This window comes from Chaetodon auriga, chromosome 10, assembly GCF_051107435.1.
Source record: "Chaetodon auriga isolate fChaAug3 chromosome 10, fChaAug3.hap1, whole genome shotgun sequence".
In the NCBI taxonomy this organism is placed as follows: domain Eukaryota; kingdom Metazoa; phylum Chordata; class Actinopteri; order Chaetodontiformes; family Chaetodontidae; genus Chaetodon; species Chaetodon auriga.
Window position 1 is genome coordinate 24,482,264 of NC_135083.1, and position 24,703 is coordinate 24,506,966.

The following is a 24,703-nucleotide window of genomic DNA, read 5'->3' on the forward strand; positions in this document are numbered from 1 at the left end:
GAACCTGCGTATAAAATTTCATATTTGACTGACCCTGTTGAAAAAGCTGTTATTTTTTATGTTTGAATAGGACAAGCTTTTAGTATATTAACAATAACAGCAACCTCAGTCCACAAACTCAGATGATTTGGAGCCTAGTTTGTGTGTCTAAAGTGCCAGCCTGCCACTGGAAGTGCTGGCTAATGCTAACTTCCACTGCCACTCTATGACCCTCAAGAGCAGTTTCCATGAGAACCATGAAAGTATGCATTGGAAACAGGAAATGACATTGAACTATCACTGGGTTCTGTCCAATCACAAACAGCTGTGGTTCGTCCTTTTCCCTGTTGTTATGTTTGGACCCTCAGGGCCACTGTAACTGTGAGCCTACCACACTCACATTCACACTTACACATCTAACCTTCGTATCTTTGTACATGGTGGAGGAAACCAGAGCACCTGGAGAAAACCCACCCTGACACGGGGAGACCATACGGACTCCACACAGAAAGCTACGCCTCCTGTGAGGTGTCAGTGCTGAGCACTGTACACCGTGCTGCCCGATCGCTTAGAAATACAAATGAGAAATTTATGATAATCGTTATTAGCGATAAATTTAGAATTCAGATTCATCGTCGTTTTTTGAAACATTAGCTGAGTTTTGACTCTAGAATCCGTGTTAAGGATTTAAACTAGAGTTGAAAATCGCCCAGCTTGCCCTGGTTAGATGGCGTGAGGTACTGTGTGTGTTCAAAGGTGCGGTAGGCCTCAATCAGGTGGTCGGTACAGTCTGACAGGGTTTTAGTCCTGTTGGCTTTTACGTTGTGGATGGAAAAGGGATCTCACTGTCCTTACAATGCACCTACCAAATTTCAGTAGATGGTCAAGCCAGCAACGCAACAAACTTCTGGACCTGACTTCAGCAGCAGGAGTCTCTGACTGCTGGGGTTCTGCAGCGGGAGTCTCCACCCTCTGCTCCTCGCTCTCCGGGAGGAACTAGGCTTCAGCTAAATCCTGTTTCAGCTGGCCTCTTTCATCATGGATGAATTCTGTCATGGTGGTTGTGATGGTGGAAAACTCATCCATCATTTTCTGCTTGATAACCAGTTGTTGCATTTGCCTTTTCATCAACTCTTCTTGATAGCAGTTGAGCTGCTCAGCCTCCTTCAGTTTGTGCTGAAGATTTTCTACTCTTGTCTTCAAGAGTTTGTTCTCTTCACCTTTTTCCTGTGTCAGAAGCTTGAGTTCAGCCAACTCACTCATATGCTTCCTCTCCTGAAAATTGCAGAGTTTTAGCTTCAGCCTTGCTGACTCTAATTCCTTCCTCAGCAGTTCAACCTTGTCTGACAGCTCCTCGACATCTTCTGATAGATATTGATTCATGGCACATTTTGTGTCTAGATTAGATCGAAGCTTGGCCACTGTCACAATAGGCTTGCCGAGTGTCCTCAAGTTGATTATTAAGATCATACATGTTTGTCTGTAGGTTCTCAACAACTTTGGCTTTCACATTCCACTCTGATTCAAGCAGAGCCACCATAGCAGTGAGATCTTCATTCTCCTTTTTCAGAATCTTCTGCTGCTCCAGAAGATTCTGAAAGGCTGCCCCCTTGTGGCTTCTTGCCACTTACGGTGTTTTATTGAACATGGGTCGGGAGCGTGCCAAACGCACGTTTGGTTATGTCGTGGCCTGGCACGGCCCGGAAAGAAGACACACCCGAACACTGTGGGTGGATGTGTTAGAGCAGAGGGCATTTCACGGCCCGCGGGCCACACCTGGCCTTTAGGGCATCCCTGTCCGGCCTGCATGAGGTCAATCATAAATTAGAACATAAATGAAAGTATTTATGCTGTGCATGCAACACAACTGTGCTGCTTTAATTTTGAAAAGTGTGCCGTTTTTTAAAAAAATTACGTAAGGACGCACATGCGTGGGTGAACAGCTACAAGTGATGCTGGCCAACTAGCCCTCAAAGTGTCAGCTCACGCCAAAAAAATTTTTCAGTGCTCTCAAGTCTCACACATTGAGCGTGAGACACATGCATTTCAACCCGTTCACACGCTCACACACCACACCTTGTATTTCTCACGCAGAGAAATTACCAGGATACCGTCCACCAAGTTGCACCGCTATTTTTTACAACAGTGGAACAGGTAGAGGAAATAGTGATGTGTTGGTCGTGAACAGAACAGCTCTTAGAGCCGGCTCTTTGAAGTGAACGAGGCCACACTGTCCAGATCACTTGAAAAACAAAACCACTTGAAATAAATTAGGTGTTGATTAAGCTGCATGGCCTTTTCGAGGCTGTTTGTGATGCTGAATTGGATTACATATTGTAATGTTTGCCCCTCCACATGCTGTGTCAATGAAGTGCACATTAACTGCTGTATAGCTATTAAAATGTAGACTACATGGTTTTCTGGTCTCTTTAAATGTAGCACAAGCATTCCTGTCCTCAAGTTAGTGTAGAGAAATGGTATATCTCTATAAAACATTGTGAGCTCCAGAACTAAAGCCAGGTCCAGATTAACCTGAGGTCCTGGGCCCCTACTGACCCCCCGCTGCTCGCACTTGTACTGTTTTTTTCACTTCACAACAATGAAATTGTAATAATGAAGGTCTTCAAATAGCATGTTGATACAGGGCCCTTTTCAAAGCAGGCCCTCAAGATGCAGTAGTAAGGTAGGCCCACCTGAAAGCTGCCATTTCATGTGCTTTGCTTTTGTGGTGGAAACTCCCAAATAAATTTCAAGCAAATTCTAACAAATGGTTGACAAGCAGTGAACCTGGAGCAGCTGCCTGCTTTGTCTTGTTGGTTGATTTTAACTGCAGTGTTTACCAGCTAGCAGCACTGGTGAAGTTAATAATGGCCACCCCTGGGGCATCCCAGTCGCCTCCTGGTGCAGATGCATGTCATATAGTGTGCACTTCCCTGGCTAAATTCCAGACAGGGAAGCCACATGGTAAGGTACTGGAAACCCCAAAACATTGGCCATTGGCCCCAAAGGCCAAACTGTTGTCACATGATAGTAGATGGGTTCCAAGATGGAGGGATAAGATGCATGGGATTTGTTGACAATAAAAAAATAGAAAATATCACCAGACTTATTCTTTTACCAAAATGTTCAAGAATCTCTCATGCGTGCCATAAAGAATCAAAGTAATGAAGTACAGCAACTGTTAGATATAAATGATACAAATGAACATGCTTCTCTGTTAACACAGTAATTATTACATGACTGAGGTCAGTCCCTTGGTCAATCTGTCACTTTGGTCCAGACTGAAATATCTGAATAATTATTGAATGGATTAATTGAGGGACCTTCAAAGTTCCCAGAGGATGTACCCAAATAACTTTGGTCATCGTCTGACTTTTCATCTAGTGTCCTCATTCCGTCAAAATTTCAGTCTGTTCAGTTCTTTGGTTTATGACTAAACATCTGCAAAACTAATGACAGTTCCACCACCCTCAACTGTGTTCAGTCCTGTTACCTAAGTTAACAGTTAACACAGAAAACATACCTGCTTTACATCCTGTTAGCTTTACATCCTGTTAGCATGCTGATGTTAGCATCTAGCTCCACTGTGCATGAGCACAGCCTCATGGAGGTGCTGCTTTTTTTTCTTTTTTTTTTTCCTTGCCTTTTCTGGTGGTGTCAACAAAGCTAACAATCCACAGAGATGGATTTTGTTCATTTTTAGTAATAATTGCATTTGCATTTGCATTTCTAAAACTAAAAATGTGAATTTGTCATTATTAAAATAAAGGTGAAGTTGTGGGTATTTTGAGGTTCACAGGAATAAGGTTTGTGCCACCATTAGTTCAATTTTATGGGAAATGAATTACTTAACATTGTGATATAAACTGTGATGTATACATTGTGAACTGACACTGTATGGGCAGCTGTGTGGAAATGAAGTGTGGGTTTCTGGCTCCATTCCAGTTTTTCCTCAACATTTGCTGAAACGTGTTGTGTTCTCAGAGCAGCGTGGAGGTTCCGTTCTCCCTCTGTCTCTGTATCCACCCAACCACATCACATGTAGTATACTTTGACAGGTTGTGTTTGTTCATGAGCTGCTGGCTGTCTCTAATCTCTGCCTGGTCCATATTCAGGACCTGTGAAATGTTGACACACCCCTGTGTGTGTGTGTGTGTGTGTGTGTGTGTGTGTGTGTGTGTGTGAGGAATGAGAGCAGAGGAGCTGCACCTGGAAACTCAATTAGACAACATGAAATCAGCTGCACTAAAACTTGAGGATGAAGACGTTACAGATTAAATAACCATGTTATGACATCTGACTTTAATGTTTTGCAGATTTATAAATGACAAATGAAAATCAATGGAATTCATTTTGACAGAATGAGACTGTGAATGCATCACTGGCCCAGTGGCAGATATCTGAAAGTAACCATTTGGATTGTCTTTGAAAGCAACAAGACATGCACCCACTGTTTTCACACACTGATCTGAAAGCAACTGAGAGAAACTCAGACAAAATTTCTGGGATAAATGCTCATTATTAGTGGGTTACACAACATGTTGGTTCACTATATGATCCAGCAGATGTCAGTACTGTTCAACATAAAACGACATGTAACTGCATGTTAACGTCACAGTGAAGTCCCCCATTTTGTTTGTTTACCTATGAGGAAGGCAGAGTTTACATGAGCACCTGGCCATGCGTACTGCGTCATTGCAAATGATCCACACTGATTAATAATTTCTCCCTTTTACATCTCATACACACACACACACACACACACACACACACACACACACACACAGCTGACCCTTAACCTAATCCTGACTTCAATTAGTCTAACCTCTAATTCTAACCTCAACCAAGTCTTAACGCTAAAACCCTTTACTAAAGTGAGGACAAGCAGAATGTCCTCACTCCTGAGCTCTAAAACTCCAGCTGGTCCTCACAAAGAGACATACATGAGCACACACACTGATTCGACGGAGTCATACTTGTCTACTATGATTCTTTATTTGTGTTTTTCATAGAGAACATTTAAAATGGTTCATACCCTCACAATAACTGACATCACTTCTTCTGGTTTATAACACTGACACAGGAACAGGGGAACATGTACACAAGTACACAAACACACAGTCACAAATTCGGCGCATCTACAGTGTTTTACTTCCCAAACAAACCAAAAAAAAATCAAAAAACAAAAACAAAAAAAGAAAACATGAGACCCCGAGGACACACAGCCAAGGCCTGTCCCACTTTACAAAATGGTGCAGTAGCAAAGTAATGACCACATCTACAAAAGTAACAAAAATGACCATACAATCTATCGTTGTGGAAGTGCTTGTAATTTTGGAAGTTTTGTACTTTTTTAAAAGGATATCAATATCAATGCCTAGAAAATCACCAGTAAAAATAGCTCATCTCTGTAAAAATGTGCTAGCAGGACAACCCTTGGCTGTGGAGTTTTTTTTCTTTGTCACAAACAAACTTTTTTTTTTTTAATTTTTTTTTTTTTTTTTTTTACCATTTTCAACTTGTCTTCAATACAACAACAATAACACTGTTTCTTCTTAATACAAATATGTACAGAGACTTCCATGTGTTTCAAAATAATGCCCTGCACACTGACGCATTATCTAGGGATGATGATGATGTTGTTCTTCAGATTCCTTCATAGAAACTGTCCATGCAGTTCGGTACCTGAATCAACAGAATGAGATCACAGTTTCTTTAGCCGAAGAAAAGCTCGTTGTTTTGTATCTCTGTCACAAAATGACCTCTACCTGCATGTAAAAGACACATTTATTTTATTTCCCTATACATAGCAACCCTCCCCCCGAGTACCCCAAAAGTATTGGTTAAGAGATCTAGATCCAGACCAAATGTTTTCAACAGTATTTGAACCAGGTTTGCCAAGTGTAAACATACAGTACCATATCTTGAAATGAGTGGAGTGAGAAAGGCACACATGATAAGACCACACAGCTTGAAACTACAGTGGGGGGTGGGGGGTGGGGGGGTGGTGGGCTTTTGGTTTTGCTCAGCTTGATGAAAAGTGCCACTCAACTCGACATTTCTTTCTTCGTCAGTTTCTACATGGTGTGTGTGCATCAAAGTGTGACCGTTCTGCTCTTGACAAGCACCCGTCCGTAGCTAACATGGAACCAGGATGCTCAGGTGTGCCTCCCCCCTCACAAACACACAGCTGCATTTTGGTCTGGGCTGGCTTCCCTGAAAGTTTTAGCATGATAAATTCATCTTCATTCCAGGTGCTTTAGGGAAACTGGGCCCTGACCAGTTTGCTTTTTAATTTCCTATGCTATTTAGAATAATAAAACTCCTCACTCCATCACTCAGTACTTTTACTTAAATAAGAAAACATACAGTGCGTGGGCACAGAACCAACCGTAGGCTGCATTTGCTTTCTCAGCTGACATTTTTTGAAAATGCTATGCTTTCATGGCCTCAGTGTTATTCATTTACATACTTCAGTAGACAATTTCATCAAGCAGTTTAAAAGGGGTCATGCCATATCAAATAAGTTAGGAGAATATTCGCAGTCTTAACACTCTTGGGTAGTATTCTCGTGCATTTCAAGAGAGAAGGATATGCTACTTTGTTAACCAAATGCATCAAAACCATCTTTCCTGAGGAAAGGTTACACAAGACATGAAGACGGGGGGTGGGGTGGGGGGGGGTTTAAAAGTCATAAAAAGCTTTGACATTCTTTTGAGTGATGGACACATATTTATGCAACAAACGCCTCTTCCTAAAACAAGGGGGAGATTGTGTAGCCTGGCAAATCAATTTCCCACTCCCACACACTCATCTCATTTCACACGAGGCCTTGATCCAGCCGCTGCTATCGCCTCTAGCCTCAGCTGACTGGCTGACCTATGGCATTGCTCTGTTCTGCTTTAGCAGCTCTCCTTGGTCACCTGAGAACCAAACTCTGCTTCCTGTCAATCTCTTTTGGTTTTTGTTTGGAAAAGAAAGTACCGCTTCCTTTTTTTTTTAAATACATTTTGGAGCTTTCGCAGCATGGGCTGAACCCCCTGAATCAAAGGGATGTCTTTATCGGACATCGTGATACAGGTTATTGTCAATGTGAACAGCAACAAACAGGTGACAATGCTTCGTACTGTAATGCGCCCTCCAGTGGGGGTGAAAACTTGCTATTGCTCATGATCTATTGGGGTTCTTACAAGTCGAGACTCAATGCTGGCATTTTCAACGATTATTCAGAAAGTGCACAAAGGAGTTTCATTCTACATTGGCTAAAAGCACATTTACAACATGCCTTTGACATCAGAGTTACACAAGGGTATCATACTGTACACCACAGTAGCTGCAACAGATCACTCAGAGGCAGGTTACACTAAAGTCTCCTACTTGCTTGTTTCAACATTAAAGAGAATGGGCTCATAGTGAGCAGGCCTTACCAGTAACAATACAATAACTGCACAATGTTGCCAAACACTATGTGCAGAACACATTATTCAGAGGAATCATCATTTTTTACTATACATTAACTCACATGACACTTAGGAACAAAGAGCCAACCACCTAGTTTCAAAGTGACAGTCATTTCTCAGGTTCAGTAGTACAACATACAGTAGTTTTTGACAATTCTGGATCAAGGACAGACAGATAAAGGAAAGGAAAAAAAGGAAACCGATGAAAACACTTCCAAAATATTGTACTGTATCATCAATGCCTACTTTGCCTTCAGCTTGACTGAATGGTATGTTTAAAGCCACAGTTCAGCAGGTCTTAGTGATATTAAATAAGGTGTAACTGCCTCCAATTGATACCGCCCCTCACATCTCTTCTAGACAGCTAGTCATCCTTTGACAAGGTAATACAAGAGAAGAAGAAGAGCAAGTCAACAATTACACTGGAAAAATATATGTATGTTTATATTCATATATATAGCATCTTTAAAATCTATTTATACAGAATGTATATATAGTGTACTAATGGCCATCTTGGCAGAGAAATAAAGGCATCTGAAACAATCACCACTCTCTTGATGCCATGGTCTTCCCAGGACCAGACATTGTTACATTGCAGAAATGCGAAGAATCAGGAAAGAAAGTGAGTTCTTTTTTTTTTTTCTTTCATTTTTTTTTTTTTTGGTGGCACTTTGTGCATCAAAAAATTAAAATCTAGAGTAAGGCTACAAGGGTGTGTATGTTTATCAGATAGAAATTTGTCAAATGAGGCCATTCTACAGAATCCTCAAGGTTTGGATATGTCACTGTGTGTGCGTGTGTGCGCATGTGTGTGTGTGTGTGTTTTTAGACCCATTTATCCAGCCTAAGCCACAGCTGGAATCGAGCTCTCTATATGTACCATTGTACTGATGAAAATAATAAAGAAGAAACAAAAATCAAAAGCATCATTTAAGCATCGATGGTACATTACAGAGGTTCTGGGTGAGCCAGTGCTGGCCGCTACAAAGCGCTTGGGAGAGGTAACTTTTTTTTTTTTTTTAAATACTTTTCTTGGTTTTCTTTTACCTGACAAAAGCAAACACACAGAGACCAGATAACAACAGGACAGTGATTGCTTTTGTTGGGTTATTTTTTGTCTTTACAATCAGCTGCTGGTATGTCTAGGTTTAAGCCTAAGTAATCAAACAGTATTTGTGTTGATTTGTTTCTTTATTTAAATATTAGCAGGGGATCTTTAAGACTACTCAGACTCAACCGTCACATCACGCACATAAATAACAAAATAAATATACAGCCATATCAGTCAATTTCTTTCATATTAAATAAATAATAAATACATACTTTCTTTTTTTCTCAGCAGTGGGTTTCTGAATGAAGCGGTAACAGAAAGAACATAAACAAAACAGAGAAAAACAAGGACAACCCAAAAAATAACTTTTTTTGTAAAATTATCAAAAAATTTTTTTTTTGCCCGTTATAAAACATCTACACTTAAAAAGGTTTTTTAAAAAGTACTCAAAACAAAAGATGTCTTGCCAGCTATCTATATAGATTCTTAAAATATTGACGCAAGACATCGCTTTGACCATGATAATCAGTAAAGATGCATTTTTGTGTGTTACAAAAGAAAGTTAATAAATAGATTGCTTCAAATAAATAAACCTCGATAACATAAATGGCAATAAGTTACAATTTAAGAGTTCACAAGTTTAAATAATTCATATATAACAATAATTATTGTACCACAAAACTATTCATGGAAATGAAGTGCAATTCCTATGTCGATAAATACTATTGATATGACTAACTGAATTTGAAATGTGTGCACACTATTACTATTATCATTTCAGTTTTAAAAAAGGAAAAAGAATTTATCTGCTGCTTTTTAAATCATGATATCAGCTGTCCCTTGAAAAATAAACAACACCTGCACTGTTCCTGGATCTGCTTCATGACCTTGCTTGAAGACCCCCCCCCCCTTTCCCGGCTAAACTGAGTCAACACTGCACTGTTGACATCTTTGCTGCAGTAATACCACAAAGCAAACACAAATTCAGTTTAGTGCATGCTTCATATTGCCGGTGTGTGCGTGGTCAGGAATCCGGGAGCTTCTGTAGCCGGTGAACGCACATGCTGGCCACAGTGTATGCTACCAGGCAGCACTGACAGTCTTCACGTTAAATCTTCGTGCGGCCGCGCTTACGTAAGCTCTCCCATGTTCACATTCGTCCACATTTCAGCTGATGTGAAGTGCGAAAAACTGATCAATCGAGCAACAGCCAAACCCCTCTCCAAAAACAGTTAAGGACACAAAAGAGACAACAGGTAAACATACAGCATATCAACCAGTTTCCAGTGACATTATTCTTCTTTTCCATCCATTCTGGCTGAATGATCAGTTTCCTCCTCCTAATCCCAGCAGCAGCATGGTGTGGATTTTGGTCCGCGTCACTTTTCTTCTAACAGAGTGCTCCCTGGGTTTTTTTTTAAGTTGCCGTTTATTTAAATAACCTGAATTCCCTTTTTGTTTTTGAATCATATTTCAATATATTGTAGAGTATTTCAACATGTCTCCTTCATCTCCCCGTCCCTCCATCTCCACCTCCGTCACGCTCCTGCGCTTCAGGACAGTTTGGGTTGTGTGTGTGTGTGTGTGCATGTGTGTGTGTGTGTGTGTGTGTGTGTGTGTGTATGTGTGTGTACATGTGTGTGATGAGCCTCAGACTTTGATGCCCTTCACAGCTTTGTTGATGCTCTCCAGCAGAGCTTTGTTCTCAGGGCTCTGGAAGCAGTCCTTGTTGGTATACATGTCGGTCAGGGTGCTTACGTAGCTGTCGAAGTTCTGCTCGGTGATTGGCTCCTGCTGTGGTACAAACAACAACCAATCTCAACTGAGAAGAGCAGGAAAACAAACGGCTATGCGCTGGTCAACACACGAGATTCACCTCAAAACAAATTCATTAAATCAATAAAAAAAGGTGTGTAAGCGGGTTCAGCCCTGTGTGTGTGTGTGTGTGTGTGTGTGTGTGTGTGTGTGTGTGTGTATGTGGCCAACAACTCACCATGTGTGGCAGGCGTATGTTAGCCAGGCTGCGGATCAGAGCGCGACTGAGACCAGACAGCTCCATGAACAGAGCCTCATTCTGCTCCTCAATCATCTTGTTCTCATGCTCAATGCTCTTCAGGTTCTTTTCCATGGAGGAGATCTGCAGTAAAGAGCAAGAGGATGTCTGTCATGGAACCACGTTAAGCATAACAATCTAACTTGTCTGTTCTCTGCAACTACAAATGAATATTTGAAGGATTTAAAGGCCAAGTCTGGTGATATTCCATATTCCTATTGTCAACAACATGCACAAAAACACTCAGACCAACAGTGAGTTGATCACTGTGTATCAAAGTCTGATAGATCATCCTCTGCGCCATACAGCCTCACTGTTGTTCAAAATCTATTAAAAACACATCAATAAGCCATGATGTTGCACTGGATGACAAGTTCCTTCATTATGATAAACAAACTCACTGCAGATTGTTTTGACTCAGTCCCACATACGCCGTCCTGCTGACCCAAAGGCTCACTAGAAATGTGGATTCATCTTTGCTTAAAATATAGCTTTTTTTTCTTTAAATGAATCAATATATTTGTGAGCTATTTTTAAAGATTTACATCTTCAGGGAAAAGTCTTGAGAATGCACTTGTGGTTCTATTTTTATGAGATTTGTTGACAACGAGCAAAATAAATATCAGCTGCTTTGTCCTTAAGGGGAGTCTATGTAACTTTAGCCAGTAGTCACGGTGGCCACAAGCGGTGATTACAGGATAATGGTACATGCTGAAATGTAGTCAAACAATAGGACAAATAATGAAGAGTTATCAGTGAACTGACTGAATACTGTCAGTTACAAAGCAATATTTACCTTACGTTTGCTAACATTAGCCACCAAAAGCTACTGGACATACCAGATCAAGTAAGGTTGCAGCAGCAAAAACCTTGAGTTTATGAAAATGAGCAAAGATGTGCTCTATTGCTCATGAATGTAAGTTTCCATTTGGGATAGAACAGTTGTGTTAGTCCTTCATTCAAAGGCTTCATAACTGAGCTGACTGAATTTTCCACCTGTGATTTTTCAGGAGCCAAACAGATTGTAACATGAGAACCCATCTCAGGTTCCATGGTTTATAGGTTACAATAAAACAAAAACAGAAACACACACCTGAGTCTGAAGGTTGACCATGTCAGCCTCCATTTCATTGTTGGATTCGTTGAGGTCGTTAATCTCTTTGTTGAGCTGCTTGATGTCCTCATCGTTGTCCAAAACTAAAGGAGAGGTCAGATACGTTAGAACAGAAAACAATGGTGTTTGGTCTCCACGTGTTTCATCTGCCCTCTTAATTTTCCATTTTCTATCTATCTTTGCCATTTTTGCTTGAATTGTGTTGTTGTTGTTGTTGTTGTTGTTGTTGTTGTTGTTGTTGTTGAGACTGTATTCTGAATCTTAACCCTCCATAGACCTGGACTTGGTTCCATACCTCAGTGGTTCCCAAACTTTTTCCTGAATGAACCCCTTTTTCTGACTTATATTCTCTGCATAACAATAACAGTAAAGAACAGCTGATAAACTGTACAATGAACCCAAACACGGAATGCAGTAACAGCAGGAAGTTTGTGTGAAATGAGTGATTTGGGGGAATTTGGAGCAGAATATTTGCTGTGAATATTACATCACATGTGTTTTCCTGATATTTCAGGAACTTGTTATACAATTTTCTGTCTGTATTATACGTTTTATCTTTAACAAACAGAGATACTTAATAGGCTTCTTTGCTGACAAATTCTGTTTTGTTTTTTTGTTTTGTTTTTTTTGTCCCTGATGCTTAGCTATTGTTCTATTAGCTCGTATTTTAACAGCATATTTTTCCAATAGACTGTTTAGAAGAGTGTGAATATAGCTTGTGCTCAGGTCTCCATTTTGTCCTTATCCTGGGAGACTTTTTTGTTGATATCTTAAAAATAACCTCAACTTCAAGAATAACAATTTCAGTCCCCAGTTTGGGGACAAGTGCCATATCTGCCTCAACATTCTCTGCTGAAACAAAAGTTGACTGATCACATGTCAGTTCAGATTTTTAAGGTTTACTTTTGACACCATATTTCTTTCTTTGTCTAAACACTTTAAAATGCACCCATCATTAATTAAGTGCTGTAGAAAACAATAGGTATGGTGTTTGCACAAAAAATGTACACATTCACACACACACACACACACACACACACACACACATATATACATAGGCTCAAATACAAATTGATATCTAGGTTTTTTTTTTTACCATCACTGGCTCTGAACTTGGTGCTCAGGTAGTCTTCTGTGGGAAACTTGGCCTTCTTCTTGGCATACAAGGCTCTGGGGCATCCTGAGAGGCTGGAGGCACACAGAGCGGCGTCACTGTGCTATTCTTAATGTCTCACACAGTCTTGTGAGCTATCACGTTTCATATTATATCTAAACACATATTAGATCGATATCACTCTCATGTTTGTGCATTAACTAGAGAGCCAGCAGGAGGTTAGCTTAGCTCAGCATAATGACTGGAAATAGCTAGCCTGTTTGTTCCAAAGTTTAAACATATAATTTCCATCATATCTAAAGCTCAGCCCACAACCAATTCTGATAGTCACTTAAAAAACAAAAAACAAAAAAACAACTGTCTACATGCAGTTTACCTGCGGTGTGTAAGGAAGCTTCCATTAGCGTGTCCGGAGCCGTCACAACCTGGGGTGGGACAAGTAGGCCCCTCTGTCTTGAAGGCCTTCCAGTTGAAGGGTGTGCCATTAAGAAGACCCTCCTTCTGTCTGCGGGCTGCCAGCGGACATCCGTAGGCACTACGGTGTGTGGCGTACTTCCCACTGATGTGACCCAGGCTGTCGCAGCCCGGCACCGGGCATCTGCAGGGAGCAGAGGAAAGGAGGGAAACAAGAAAAAGACGAGAGGAGAGATGTGCAGCAGGAGAGGGAGAAGGAGAAGAAGTGTTGGAAGCCAGGTAGCAGGGAAGGAAACAAAAAATGAGAAGGCACAACGGTTAGACAAGGAGAAAGCATAAATCTAAAGTGTAGAGAAAGTTGAGATTATTAGAAGAAAGATTTACGTTATATACTTTCTCTACTGGGCCAAATTCATTTTCTTACATCTGTGATTGACACATTTATGCAATCAGTAACATTACTAATGCAGTAGCTTTTCAGGTTTAGCACGTCATTAACAACATTTTGTTAAATTAACTGTTTTGTGTGCAGATGCAATATGAAGCCCATGTATTTCTTATGTATTGACAAGCTACTCTACGATACTCTACAATGAGCTACATTCAGAATCAGTATCTGCAGTAAGTGTATTTTCCCATCAGTAAGGGCCTGATTGATTCAATTACGGGGGGAGGTCACTACCTCTGCATATGATTCATGGTGACTTTCCTCTCTCTCTCTCTGTTTCTTTTTTATTGCATTTTACTTTTACCGTCAGTCTCGCTAAAAGCAGACATTATGGCTTTCTGAGCGGTACGAACTTTAAAAGCTCGGAGTCCTCCTGGTTGTCCTTGGTAGGAGTTTTAATTCCACTTTTCTTGGCACGCGGGCACCCAGAGAGACTGAAAACAGAAAGTATGGAGTTGATAACATAGGGTTGGAAAAAGGACTGGTGAAGTGATTGATAAAGGGAGAGAACAATATAAGGAAGAATAATTTTACAGAGGTTGCTCAACCAAATTACAAACCAAATCAACTTAAAACGCCTAATATGGCCAAAAATAGGACAATGGAAAGGTGTGGAAATGTATGAGTATGTGATCCCTGTCTCTTTCTATCATGAACTGTCACTACGCCTCTCTGACTGACTGTGTGTATGTGTGTGTATGCGTTTTGGTGAGTGCATTTGTTTTTTGTTTGTTACCTTCGGTGGGAGGCGTAGTTTCCTGTGATGTGACCTGAGCCGTCACATCCTGGAGTGGGGCATCTAGGAGAGGGGAGAGCAATGTTTAACATTTAATATGGAGGTTAGCAGAAAACATAGCACTGTGGATGTGTCACTGTGGAAATGTCTCCAAGAAAATGGCATAATGCAGATGAGAGAAATGGTCTGCTTAACACTGCTCATTGTCATGTTCATTCTGGTGAGTAATATTTGTTTTAAATTCATTCAGGCTGTTTGCCATTTAAACACTCACTGTATCTGTCTATAGCAGGTCATGAAAAGCTTCTTTTCTTGTACAGAGCCATATCTACCACAGAATTATGGTTTCATTTCAAATTTACATGAAATGATGGAACTGAAAGCAAGCAGAGTCCAAGTCGAATGCAGAAAAAACACCATGACAGATGTAGCAGCAGCCAGCAACGAAAGCTAAGTTAACTTCAGCAAAATAAAGCATTGTCACACAGGACAGTGTCAGTAGCAGTGCAGTGAAGAAGCAGTGAAAAGGCAGTGAAGGTGTAGAGCAAACATACTTGAGTTCAGGGGTGTGGGCCGCCATGAGGGACCGAAGGCTCTTATCAGCGAGAGGACACCCAGACAGACTGAGAGAAAGGAGAAAGAGCAGAGGACAGGCAGAAGAGAAGAATGAATAAGGGGGCGAGGAAAGCGAGTGTAAGGGGATTGAAAGGAGAAACCAGAAAAGACATGAGTGAAGGGAAATCAAGATGCAAGGCATACCAAGGTCATTTCAGAAGAAGAGGACAGACGGCAAGAGGTAAATTACTGTTACATATCAAAGCCAATGACCATTTTTGCTTCCTGGGCCCTGACTACATTATTGCCTCTGGCATGTCAGGATCAAATAAAATATTTGAATTAGTTGCAGTGTCCGTTCTGGACTGTGTAAGTAAAACTAACATTTCATATGAGAGTTTCTATATAGAACACTAGCATATCGCTAGTGTATCGCTCTGCAATGGTGCATACCTGCGGTGGGACGCATAATTTCCAGTGATGTGACCGCTGCCATCACAACCAGGTGTAGGGCACCTGGAGGAGGAAAGAGAGACAGATCAGAACAGAAGTTCCCCTCAGGATCAATCGCAATAGCACTGCTGAGCCCTTAACCTTTCCTCTAGCACCATCATCAGGTCAAAATATTTATTCAGCTCTCTGGTTTTCAACCATCAGCCTCAGCTGGAAGCTACTTTGCGTTTGGTGCTAATTAGTTAGTATGCTAACAAAACTGACTAAATAAAGTAAGATGGTGACCATGATAAACACTGTATCAACTAAACATCAACACGTTAGCATGGTCACTGCATGCATGTTAACAGGCTGCCGTTAGCATTCGGCTCACAGAGCTGCTAGTGTGACTGTAGACTTGTGTTGTTACTTACGAGAGCAGCTCTTTCTTGCTATCCTTGGGCTGGAACTTGACCTTGAAGCTTGGGGTTGTAACCTCTCCTGGGTACTTCCTCTCCTCCAGACAGTCCTGCATCATGTCACAGTCCTCCGGGTCAGATGAGACGAATGACTGGCCTGTGTGCTCCATCTGAAAAATCAATACAAAAAAATCTGATGAGCACAAATGTCCCGGTAATTCCTCTGTGATTCTTTTCTTATTTAAATTGTACTAATGTGTTGTTGTGTGAATTGTATTGACTTTTTTGAGACAGTTTTTGATTGATGGCTTTCTCACAATAGTTTGCCTATTTGTATACAAGCAAAGAAACTTTGCCAACCACCATGTGCACACAAGTCTCTACTCTGATCCCATTTTTATTCTTTTGTAGACAAGTGATGCGGAGTGTCCTCATAAAAAATTTACACTCAAAGCCCTTTATATTTCTTTTGAAAAAGTTCAAAGGAGTAAAATTAGCATATGCCAAAGTCAGGATGGTGCAATGCACCTGACACACCACCTCTGTTACACAGTGCAATGTTTTAACTGTACAGTAACTCTCGCATTTCAGTGAAATAAATGAATAATAGAAAGAGGACAAGGGGACAGGAAATAAGGCAAGGGGATTAGAGAAAGACAAAGTGATGTAAACAAGAAAGAGTTTTTAATTCAAAAAGCTTAGGGGCATTTTGTCTGTTGTTATTTATGTTGCAATACTTCCTCTGTGACTAATATCGCAGGAAATACTGTGTGTTTGGAGCTTGTACTCTTGCTTGTCTAATTGTACTGACCTCCTCCATTTCCTCCTCCCTTTGGCGGTTGGGTTTGGTGTAATCCAGAGGTCCCTCCCACTCCTCCTGCTTATAGGTGTGTAGGTTTGGTGATGTCATCCCGCTGCTTCCACCATGATGGAGTGAGGAAGAGGAGGAGGAGGAAGGGTCTGGGGACCGAACCCCGGGGCTGGTGCCGGACAGACTGCCCTCTCGTTTAATGGGCTTCTTCATACTCAGGTCCAGGGTGCCGTTCTCGTCCACCTCGATGTCCATTTCCTGGAGAGAACACATACGATGGTCAGGACTGAGGCCATATCACAACACCATCAGTTTTTCAGACAAGCAGTGATCTTGGACTGAAAAGTTGCTTTAAATGCCTCTTTGTTTAAAGTTCACAGGTATGGAGTCTCAAAGTGTTCAGTTAAAATTAAATAAATAAAAAACACTATGAAATAAATAATTATATGAGCACAGAAAGTGAAATAAACTCATTTTGTGTCCTGGCTTTCATTTGATAGCCACACAGCACACCTCCCAACCACCAACAGTTGCCGTGGCTAACAGGAGCTAGCTGGCTGAGCATGTTAGCCGTTGTTGAGCCTGCTAAGAGAAGCAGGGGCCATGTAACGGTTGGCGGAAGGGTGAGGTGACGGAGAATGTGGCAACTCATGAGATAATATGAGTCATTCTTATGAAAATAAAAATAATAAAATAACATTTCACAAGACTCAACTGTGTTTTCACAATTATTATATACATTCATTTATATATTTCACTCTATTTATTAAAATGATTATTTATTTCTAAATATTTATTTATCAAATACTCTATGAAACTTTACAAAGCTCCACACATGGTTGGTAACAGTGAGAAAATGAATAGAGAGACGTCTCTAACTAATGCATCTAATTAAGTATTCTAATATATAAATGACTGATGGAGTCTCCCCTAGTGTACTTCAGTGTATATGAGAGGTATGTATCATTATGTGCAATGATGACTGTGATTAATTTAACTGCCCTCTTGAGCAGATCCAGCTCCAGTGCGACACACACATTAACATACTGTATCTACATTTTCCTGAATCCCAACTTCATGTCGCATTCAGGGAGGAAATTAGATTCAGATTACACGAAACTTTCATTTTTGAAGGTTTTTCCTATTTCAACCTTTACCTGCTTGTAAAGTTGCCCTCAAGCTTGTGCCAAACAAAAATGTATGCAGTCATGCAGCAGTGTGACTCACTTTTTCAGTGCGCTGCATGTTTGAGTTCAGAACACCACCTTTGTCACATAAACATGCTAGCAATGATATCTAATCTATTCTGCAAACACTTTGCCAAGAGCACCAACAGCACAGTTCATCTCTCGTGCTCTATTATAGTGCTGGCAAGCAAACAGAAACAGAGGGGTGAGATGAGCCATGTTTTCAGTATTCATCTAAAATGGCGCTCATATGGGCTGGTCAAGGGCCAGAAAAATCAAAGGGTTAGCAGAAGAGGAGAGAAACGGGAACAGTTCCCAGAACTGTCCCTGGTTGATGAGCTCAGTGTTCCACTGTTTCAATATTGGATTTCAACTGGCTCCAACTCTGTTTCCAGATCAGTCCCTGGTGATCTGCATTGTAATATTGCGCAGCTAAGGCCTGTTCTTGGATCGGTGCCTTGCTGAGCAACACCTTGCTCTGCTGTGCTGCCAGAGACATTAATCTTGACTTTTTATCTTCCGAAAACCATGTCAGGAAATCGAAAAATGATGAAGCAGTCACTTTCTCTCCTCTGTGAGGCAAAAGGGCTTTTAAAAATCACAATATGGGGGAAAGTGGTGCTCCAATTACACCTCCTGTGCACAGAGAGGGGAAAGAGGAAGTGAGTAAGAGACAGAGAGGGAATCAGTGAGACTTGCATGGGGAGGAAGAGAGGGAGATAAAAAAGAGTAAACGGAGATGTGAAAAGAAAATGAAAGAAAGAGTGGTGTGGGTGGAGAAAGAGAGTGGGAGATCCGTCCGGCAGATAATGAAAAAAGGCTACCTGGTGGAAAAGTAATCCAGGGAACTGGCAGTCAGCCAAATTCAATAACAACATGAAAAGTGTGTGGGATGGAGGGATGAAAGGGTGAAAGGATGAAAGAGGATGGGAAAGGTGATGCAACTGCATCTCAACACCATCCTGTTGCTGTAAGCCAATGTCTCCTGATGATATATTCATGCAGAGTTGATGGGGAAGGAAAAAATGAGGAGAGAGGAGAGGCACACCCACTGCCATCCCCTCTCATCTCACCAGCCGTGGCCTGCAATGTTTCAATCTGCACTACAGTCAGCTAATAATCTCTTTCTCCAAGTGCTATGGAGACAAGAACAGGGTAACACTCCACAATAATGACATCACCCACATTTCATACTTCAGAGTTATTTTTTTGATCAACTAAGAGCTGTGCGCTGAGGGATTGATCTGCCATACTGTTAGCCTTGAATCGCGCTACTGAAGATGACAAACATATAAATGGATCACTGTGGTCTGTTTACTTTGTTTTGAGCTTTGGTGCTGAGGTTTTCAGGTTTCTCCCAGCAGCGTGTAGACAGGTTCAGGATGGCGGTGGCAGCCATGTGAGCGGCCTCGGCATCATGGGAATAGTCGTAGGCCAAGGAGGAGCTCTTCCCGTAACCGTGGAGACTGAGGCTGGGAGATGATGACTTGGGGAATGAGGGCTTAGCTGTAGGAGGGCAAAAAGTCAACTTTAGATCAGATGATTCTAAAAGTAGGATACAACAGAGTGAAGAACACACTGTAGACAAGGAAGGTCTAACTTTAAGCAAGAAACTGAATGTAACTATTCCTAATGCAACAGTTGAACATACTGAGTGAAAAATGGAAACATGGGAAAAAATCTGCACAGCATGGTACTGACTGGCCAGCCTTAGCTGACACATCACATCCCAGCCAGAAGCAGACGAAAGAAAGCACTGGCCCCTCTTACTTTTGAAGGCTTTGGGTGAGGTTTCACTGGTGGGCATCTTTGGAGCAAGCATGCGCTTCCCGAACACTTGAGCGTCGAAGCTTGCATAATCGAAGGACACCTTGGAGTACTTCTCCAGCTCCTTGGCCAGGTTGGCACGAGGCGTGGTGGGTGCCATGTTGGGCCTGTAGCTGCCATACTGGGGCACCTCCAGCTGCTTCACAAAGCACATGGGCCTGTGAGGAGAGTGAGAGGACGTCAGGATGAGGCCGTATGGGGGGGGGGGGGGATTAAGAAGAAAAAAAAGCAGAAGGTAGAATGGAATAGGACTGAATAGAACAGAATATGAGGGGAGGGGTGGGATATAAAAAAGGATTGAGGCAGGAAAGAGTCACACAATAAACATAAAAAAATAAATAGAGAGAAGAAGAAAAGAGAATAAGAAAACAAGAGAATGAGAGGGGGAGGCAGAGTGACATAGAGAGAGTAAAGATAGGGGCAACGGTGTACTTAGCAGGAGTGCAGCAGGATTAAAAGCTCTCTTATCAGCAGAGGGCACATTTGCATGTTGTACAGCATGGAATTTATGAGCTTTAAGCCCTCTCGTTTTCCTGGAGAGCCTGGGCTTTTGTCAGACCTGTTGGCGTAAATCCACTGATAGACCAGGGAGAGGCAGAAGGGCGGGGGGAGAGAGAAAGAAAAGAGGAGGAGGAGGAGAGAAGAGTGGGACAGAAAGAAAGGGGAGTGGTGATAGAGGGAGGCAGGGTGGGGGTGGGGTACTGAGGCAGGGGGAGTGGAGGTACCTTCCTCATCTTTTTCACTGAAGCCCATATCACAGTCTCTGTTCTTTAAGCACACGCTCATTAATAAGCTACATGACCTGGCCTGTAGTGCTGTCAGGGCGGCCTTCACACAGCGCCATGCCGAAATTACCAGCTAACATTTTGAGGAGGATTTTCATGACAGTAACAAACTTTGCAGCACTGATCACAGGGGATTTTTTTTTTTCCATTTTATTTATTCAACATGGATTCCATTAGAACATGGGCTGCATGAGGAATTCTTCAGCCTCATACATAACAGACAACCAAGCTCATTTTAATAACAATCGGAGCAGGAAAAACAAAGCAAGCCTTATTGTGTTTTAATTCTTGATGCTTTGTCTGACCATTGATGAGGTTTTCCTCAAGGAAAGCAATTATTTTTCCTATCCCCCTGCAATGCCCCTACAACTTGCATAATTAGCTTATCAGCTGCATTATTAATTAAAATACCAATGAGGAAGAGCGCAGACTTAGCATAATGCCAGTGTCTGGTTTGTGTTAATTATCATTCTTCTGGCCATGATCACGGTGTCTGACCAGTTGGGGAGATAAATGAAGATAAAGAGATCTCAGTGTTTGAGGTGACAGTAATGACTGGACCACCACACTGAATGCTTCAAGACTTAGGGGCTATATCGAGCCATTCACAGGCCGGCTTTACTTCTCGTGACGAGTGCAATAACCAAGGTCAAGACTCTTTCTGTGGTTTTTATGCGGCTAAGTTGTAAATTAGCTAACCTTGAGAAGGCCTCAGCTGCGTGAGGCCTTGATTGGAGGAGACAGCGTTTATGTAGGTGAAAGGTTCTTATTATACCGAGTCTGCCTCATTATTCACATTGTATCTATGGAGCCCCAAAAGCAACAAAAGGCATTAAAGGGTTATCACGAGTCAAAAATATATCAAGTATTAATACTATTAGTTCAATAATTAAAATGAAGTGTTAACGGAAGCTTATCAGCTTTATGTGTATCAAATTTAAAAAAAGAAAAGACATTGATCATTAAGATTAATATTTGATTGTGAAAAAAGCAGCACGACTGAGGCGGCTGTTGAATGGCTGACTGAATGACAGACAGACAGGAATCACACAAGCAGAGTTTCTGTTATCTGGTAATTACTGTTTTTTTTCCTGTTTTTTTTTTTTTTTTTTTTTTTTAACCAGCAAAATCTGTTGTGTTTGAAATCTCTCCTGTCTTAATGTCTGGTGAAAATAACTCCAGTTACATGTGAAAATGTTGCGTCTCAACATGTTTTTTTCCCCGCCGCTTCTCTAATGTCTGCCCTCTCTCTCTCTCTCTCTCTCTCTCTCTCTCTCTCTCTCTCTCTCTCTCTCTCTCTCTCTCTCTCTCTCTCTCTCTCTCTCTCTCTCTCTTTTTCTCTCTCTCTCTCTCTCTCTTCTCTTATGATTCCGTGAATTAAGAGTTTATTTCAACCAGTTCAGTTAGTAGTGATTGTTGGAACAGTGAAAGATGAACCAAGAAGGTTTTGGTGAGTTTTATTTTGTTTCTGTCCAGGTTGAATGACGTGTTTTATGATGATAGGACGTATTTCATTTGATTATGCCGTAATGTGTGTGTATGTACATCTTGTAAAAGACATGTTTTTGTTGAAATAAATATACCTATACAAGTAGTATGTTTCTCATTGTGTTTACCCTCTTGTGGACATAATGCCTAAAAATAGATATTCATTTCATTCATTCATTGTTGTTTTTTCAGAGGGAATAATCAACTTCATTTTTAGCCAATCTTGACGGCCCTAACGACGACTGTGTGGTCAGTTAGCTAACCTGAATATACTACCAAGCTGAAGCTAACTTTAGCACATATGTACACCAGTATGGACAGTGTTAATCATCCATTTGCTGCACACTCCTGTATGTCTCTGTACAAACTCTTGAAACAGTGGCTAAAGCTTTTCAGTTGGAAAAATAGCACTAACAATGTTAGCTAGCTTCCACTAATTTAGACATTCTATTGTATCACGACTACCAAACAGAGTTTCTTCATAACTGTTAATACAGCATTGAAATGAGTGAAGTTCGGTGATTTCGTCTTGGTTGTTGTTGATTGAAACTGACACAGAGGCCATTACCATACACTGCAGATATTAGTTGCTGGAATACCTGGAAATGGCTAATTACTATAGAAAGAGGTTCATTTGAGGTAAGTCTGTCATCTTTTCATCTATTTCTCTTCACCGTGAGGTCAAAGGGCAAGTGTGAAGCTTTATATTTCCCTTTACAGTACATTTTAATGATGTAATCGACAATATTATGAATCAATGTATTCAGTTATACTTTTGACTTGTCTGATAACCAATCGCTGCCTTTTGTAGCCACTGGGGCACCGTATTTATGGAATATAATGAATTAAAAATGTCTAAGGTCTGCTGTATGACTGCATAGTTTTTGGATCACCCACCTCAACACTCGGTCGTTGGGACATCCTTTGAGGTTCTCACTGCCGGGCTGGGAGAGATGCGGCTTGTCGTGGCCCTTGGAGAGCTTCTCTGCAGCAGCAATGGGGCATCCAGAAAGACTGGACGGATGAAAGAAGAGAGGCAGTGAATATGGAAAGGAGAACATGTTGCTGACCATGTAAATCTGCATCACACTGCTGTGGACTGGCACATTTGCTGTTCTGCATACATGAATATATGAGCTTGCAAATGCGTAAGTGGAAATACACAATCTCTGCATAACAGACAGTCAAACGCAAGCACAGATCCACACAGATGCTATACTGCAATGTATGTATGAATACCTGCGGTGTGTGTTCCGGTTGCTGTTAACATGGCCCTGACCGGTGCAGCCAGGAGTTGGACACTTCAGTACATTCTCATGCATGGCTAGAACTGAGGAGAAGACAAAGTACACACACACACACACACACACACACACACACACACACACACACACACAGCATTACAAATATTTCCTTTTGACCCTCTCGTCCGCTCGACTATGGCAAACATGACAAAATGGCAAATATTCCAGCTGCTGTCTATTTTCAGTCCAGCCCCAGATTCCAAATGATAAAAAAAATCCAACTAAATTAGATCAGATGATGTTATAGCCTGATATATGGACATGTCAGGTTTTCCATCAAGACTAAACCATTCAAACAGGTTACTAATTCACCATTGCATTGTCCACAGCTTACTAATCCAAGTGCAGAGAGACAGCTCAGAGTGGTACGCACTCCCGTGTCTCCAGTTAGCTCAATTTTTCTTTTGCAATAAATTTACAATATAATAGAAATCAGGAATGATAAAAAAAATAAAAAATAAAAATAAAGACCTTTCCCAGCTCTCCAGTCTACAGCAAAGAGAAAACATACAAAACCCTCTCCCGTGTCTGACCTCCCCCAAGCCTGTCAAATAATTGTTGTATAGTAAGTATAAATGCCAGCAATAATCTGAAGTGCACCATAATCACAGAACAGCAGGGAACTGGACTACATTTAATGGAGCTGTGGTCATGACTAGAGTCAGATGGCCTCTGATATATACTGTGCATAGGAAGCATCTTTACAATCAAATGGATGGAGGGGCTGAGCAGATAAAACACACTACTGTTTCAGATTCCACATATGTAGATATTTCCAGATCTACATATTTTTAGAGAACCAAATTCAAATTGAAATTCAATTCACTTACGTTAGCCTGCCTTTTTTTTTTTACCGGTCAGCTTGTGCATGTTTGGCTGTAACCTCTCTCAGCAGAGTGTAAAATGAAGCGTGAATAGCCTGGTAATGCTAACTGCCTCAAACTGAGATAACTAGTCGCTACTGAGTTGCTACTGAGAACATGAACTCTGAATACTCTCATGAAATCAAGATAAAAGTGGCACTTGTGTGAATATAGTGTGATGTGTACATCCACAGTAGGAGACGCAGTGGGCTTCCTTCACCGTCACACTGCCCTTGTTGTCACTTTTCTTCTCTCTGTGCTTATTTTCATCTTGTGCACAACTGAAGAAAACTCACTCTCCGGGGGGATCCTGTCCTTGTGCGGACAGCCTGACAGGCTGCGGTGGTGGGGGTACAGACCGGTCACGTGACCCGTCCCATCACACCCTGGGGTGGGACACTTTATCTCCCTCTTCTCTTGCCTACTGCTCTCTGGATAGAGGAGGACAGGAGGGTAGAAGGAGGGTAGAAGGAGATAGCAAGAGAAAGGGATGAGAGGGGAAACAGAGCGATGAGAGAGATGGAGAGAAGGAAGGAGAGGGAGAGGTGGGATGAATAAGGAGGACAAAAGCAAGTGGTTAATGCCATCAGACAGTCTGCTTGGCTGAGCGTGAAATCTAGACATATTTCAGACAACTGTACAAAAGCAACACCATCTGTATCT

General features: G+C 41.4%; 1 protein-coding gene across 7 annotated transcripts in view; it reads right to left on the bottom strand.

The window, feature by feature from the left end:
- Positions 1-8,101: 8,101 nt before the first annotated feature.
- The window catches only part of myt1b (myelin transcription factor 1b), a 36,860-nt gene continuing 20,258 nt past the window's right edge, over positions 8,102-24,703 (bottom strand). For 4 of the 7 annotated variants that reach the window (XM_076740053.1, XM_076740050.1, XM_076740052.1 and 1 more), the window contains 16 exons: positions 24,337-24,471; positions 23,113-23,203; positions 22,771-22,887; positions 19,544-19,758; positions 19,092-19,279; positions 16,587-16,844; positions 15,791-15,945; positions 15,378-15,440; positions 14,924-14,992; positions 14,370-14,432; positions 13,987-14,067; positions 13,148-13,369; positions 12,754-12,845; positions 11,637-11,740; positions 10,484-10,627; positions 8,102-10,284 (listed from right to left, as the gene is read on the bottom strand). In XM_076740053.1, coding sequence (XP_076596168.1) covers positions 10,141-10,284; positions 10,484-10,627; positions 11,637-11,740; positions 12,754-12,845; positions 13,148-13,369; positions 13,987-14,067; positions 14,370-14,432; positions 14,924-14,992; positions 15,378-15,440; positions 15,791-15,945; positions 16,587-16,844; positions 19,092-19,279; positions 19,544-19,758; positions 22,771-22,887; positions 23,113-23,203; positions 24,337-24,471 — 2,141 coding nt within the window. In that variant the 3' untranslated portion in view covers positions 8,102-10,140. The remainder of the gene's footprint in view (positions 10,285-10,483; positions 10,628-11,636; positions 11,741-12,753; positions 12,846-13,147; positions 13,370-13,986; positions 14,068-14,369; positions 14,433-14,923; positions 14,993-15,377; positions 15,441-15,790; positions 15,946-16,586; positions 16,845-19,091; positions 19,280-19,543; positions 19,759-22,770; positions 22,888-23,112; positions 23,204-24,336; positions 24,472-24,703) is intronic. The other 3 variants (XM_076740051.1, XM_076740055.1, XM_076740054.1) reach the window with 3 other exon arrangements.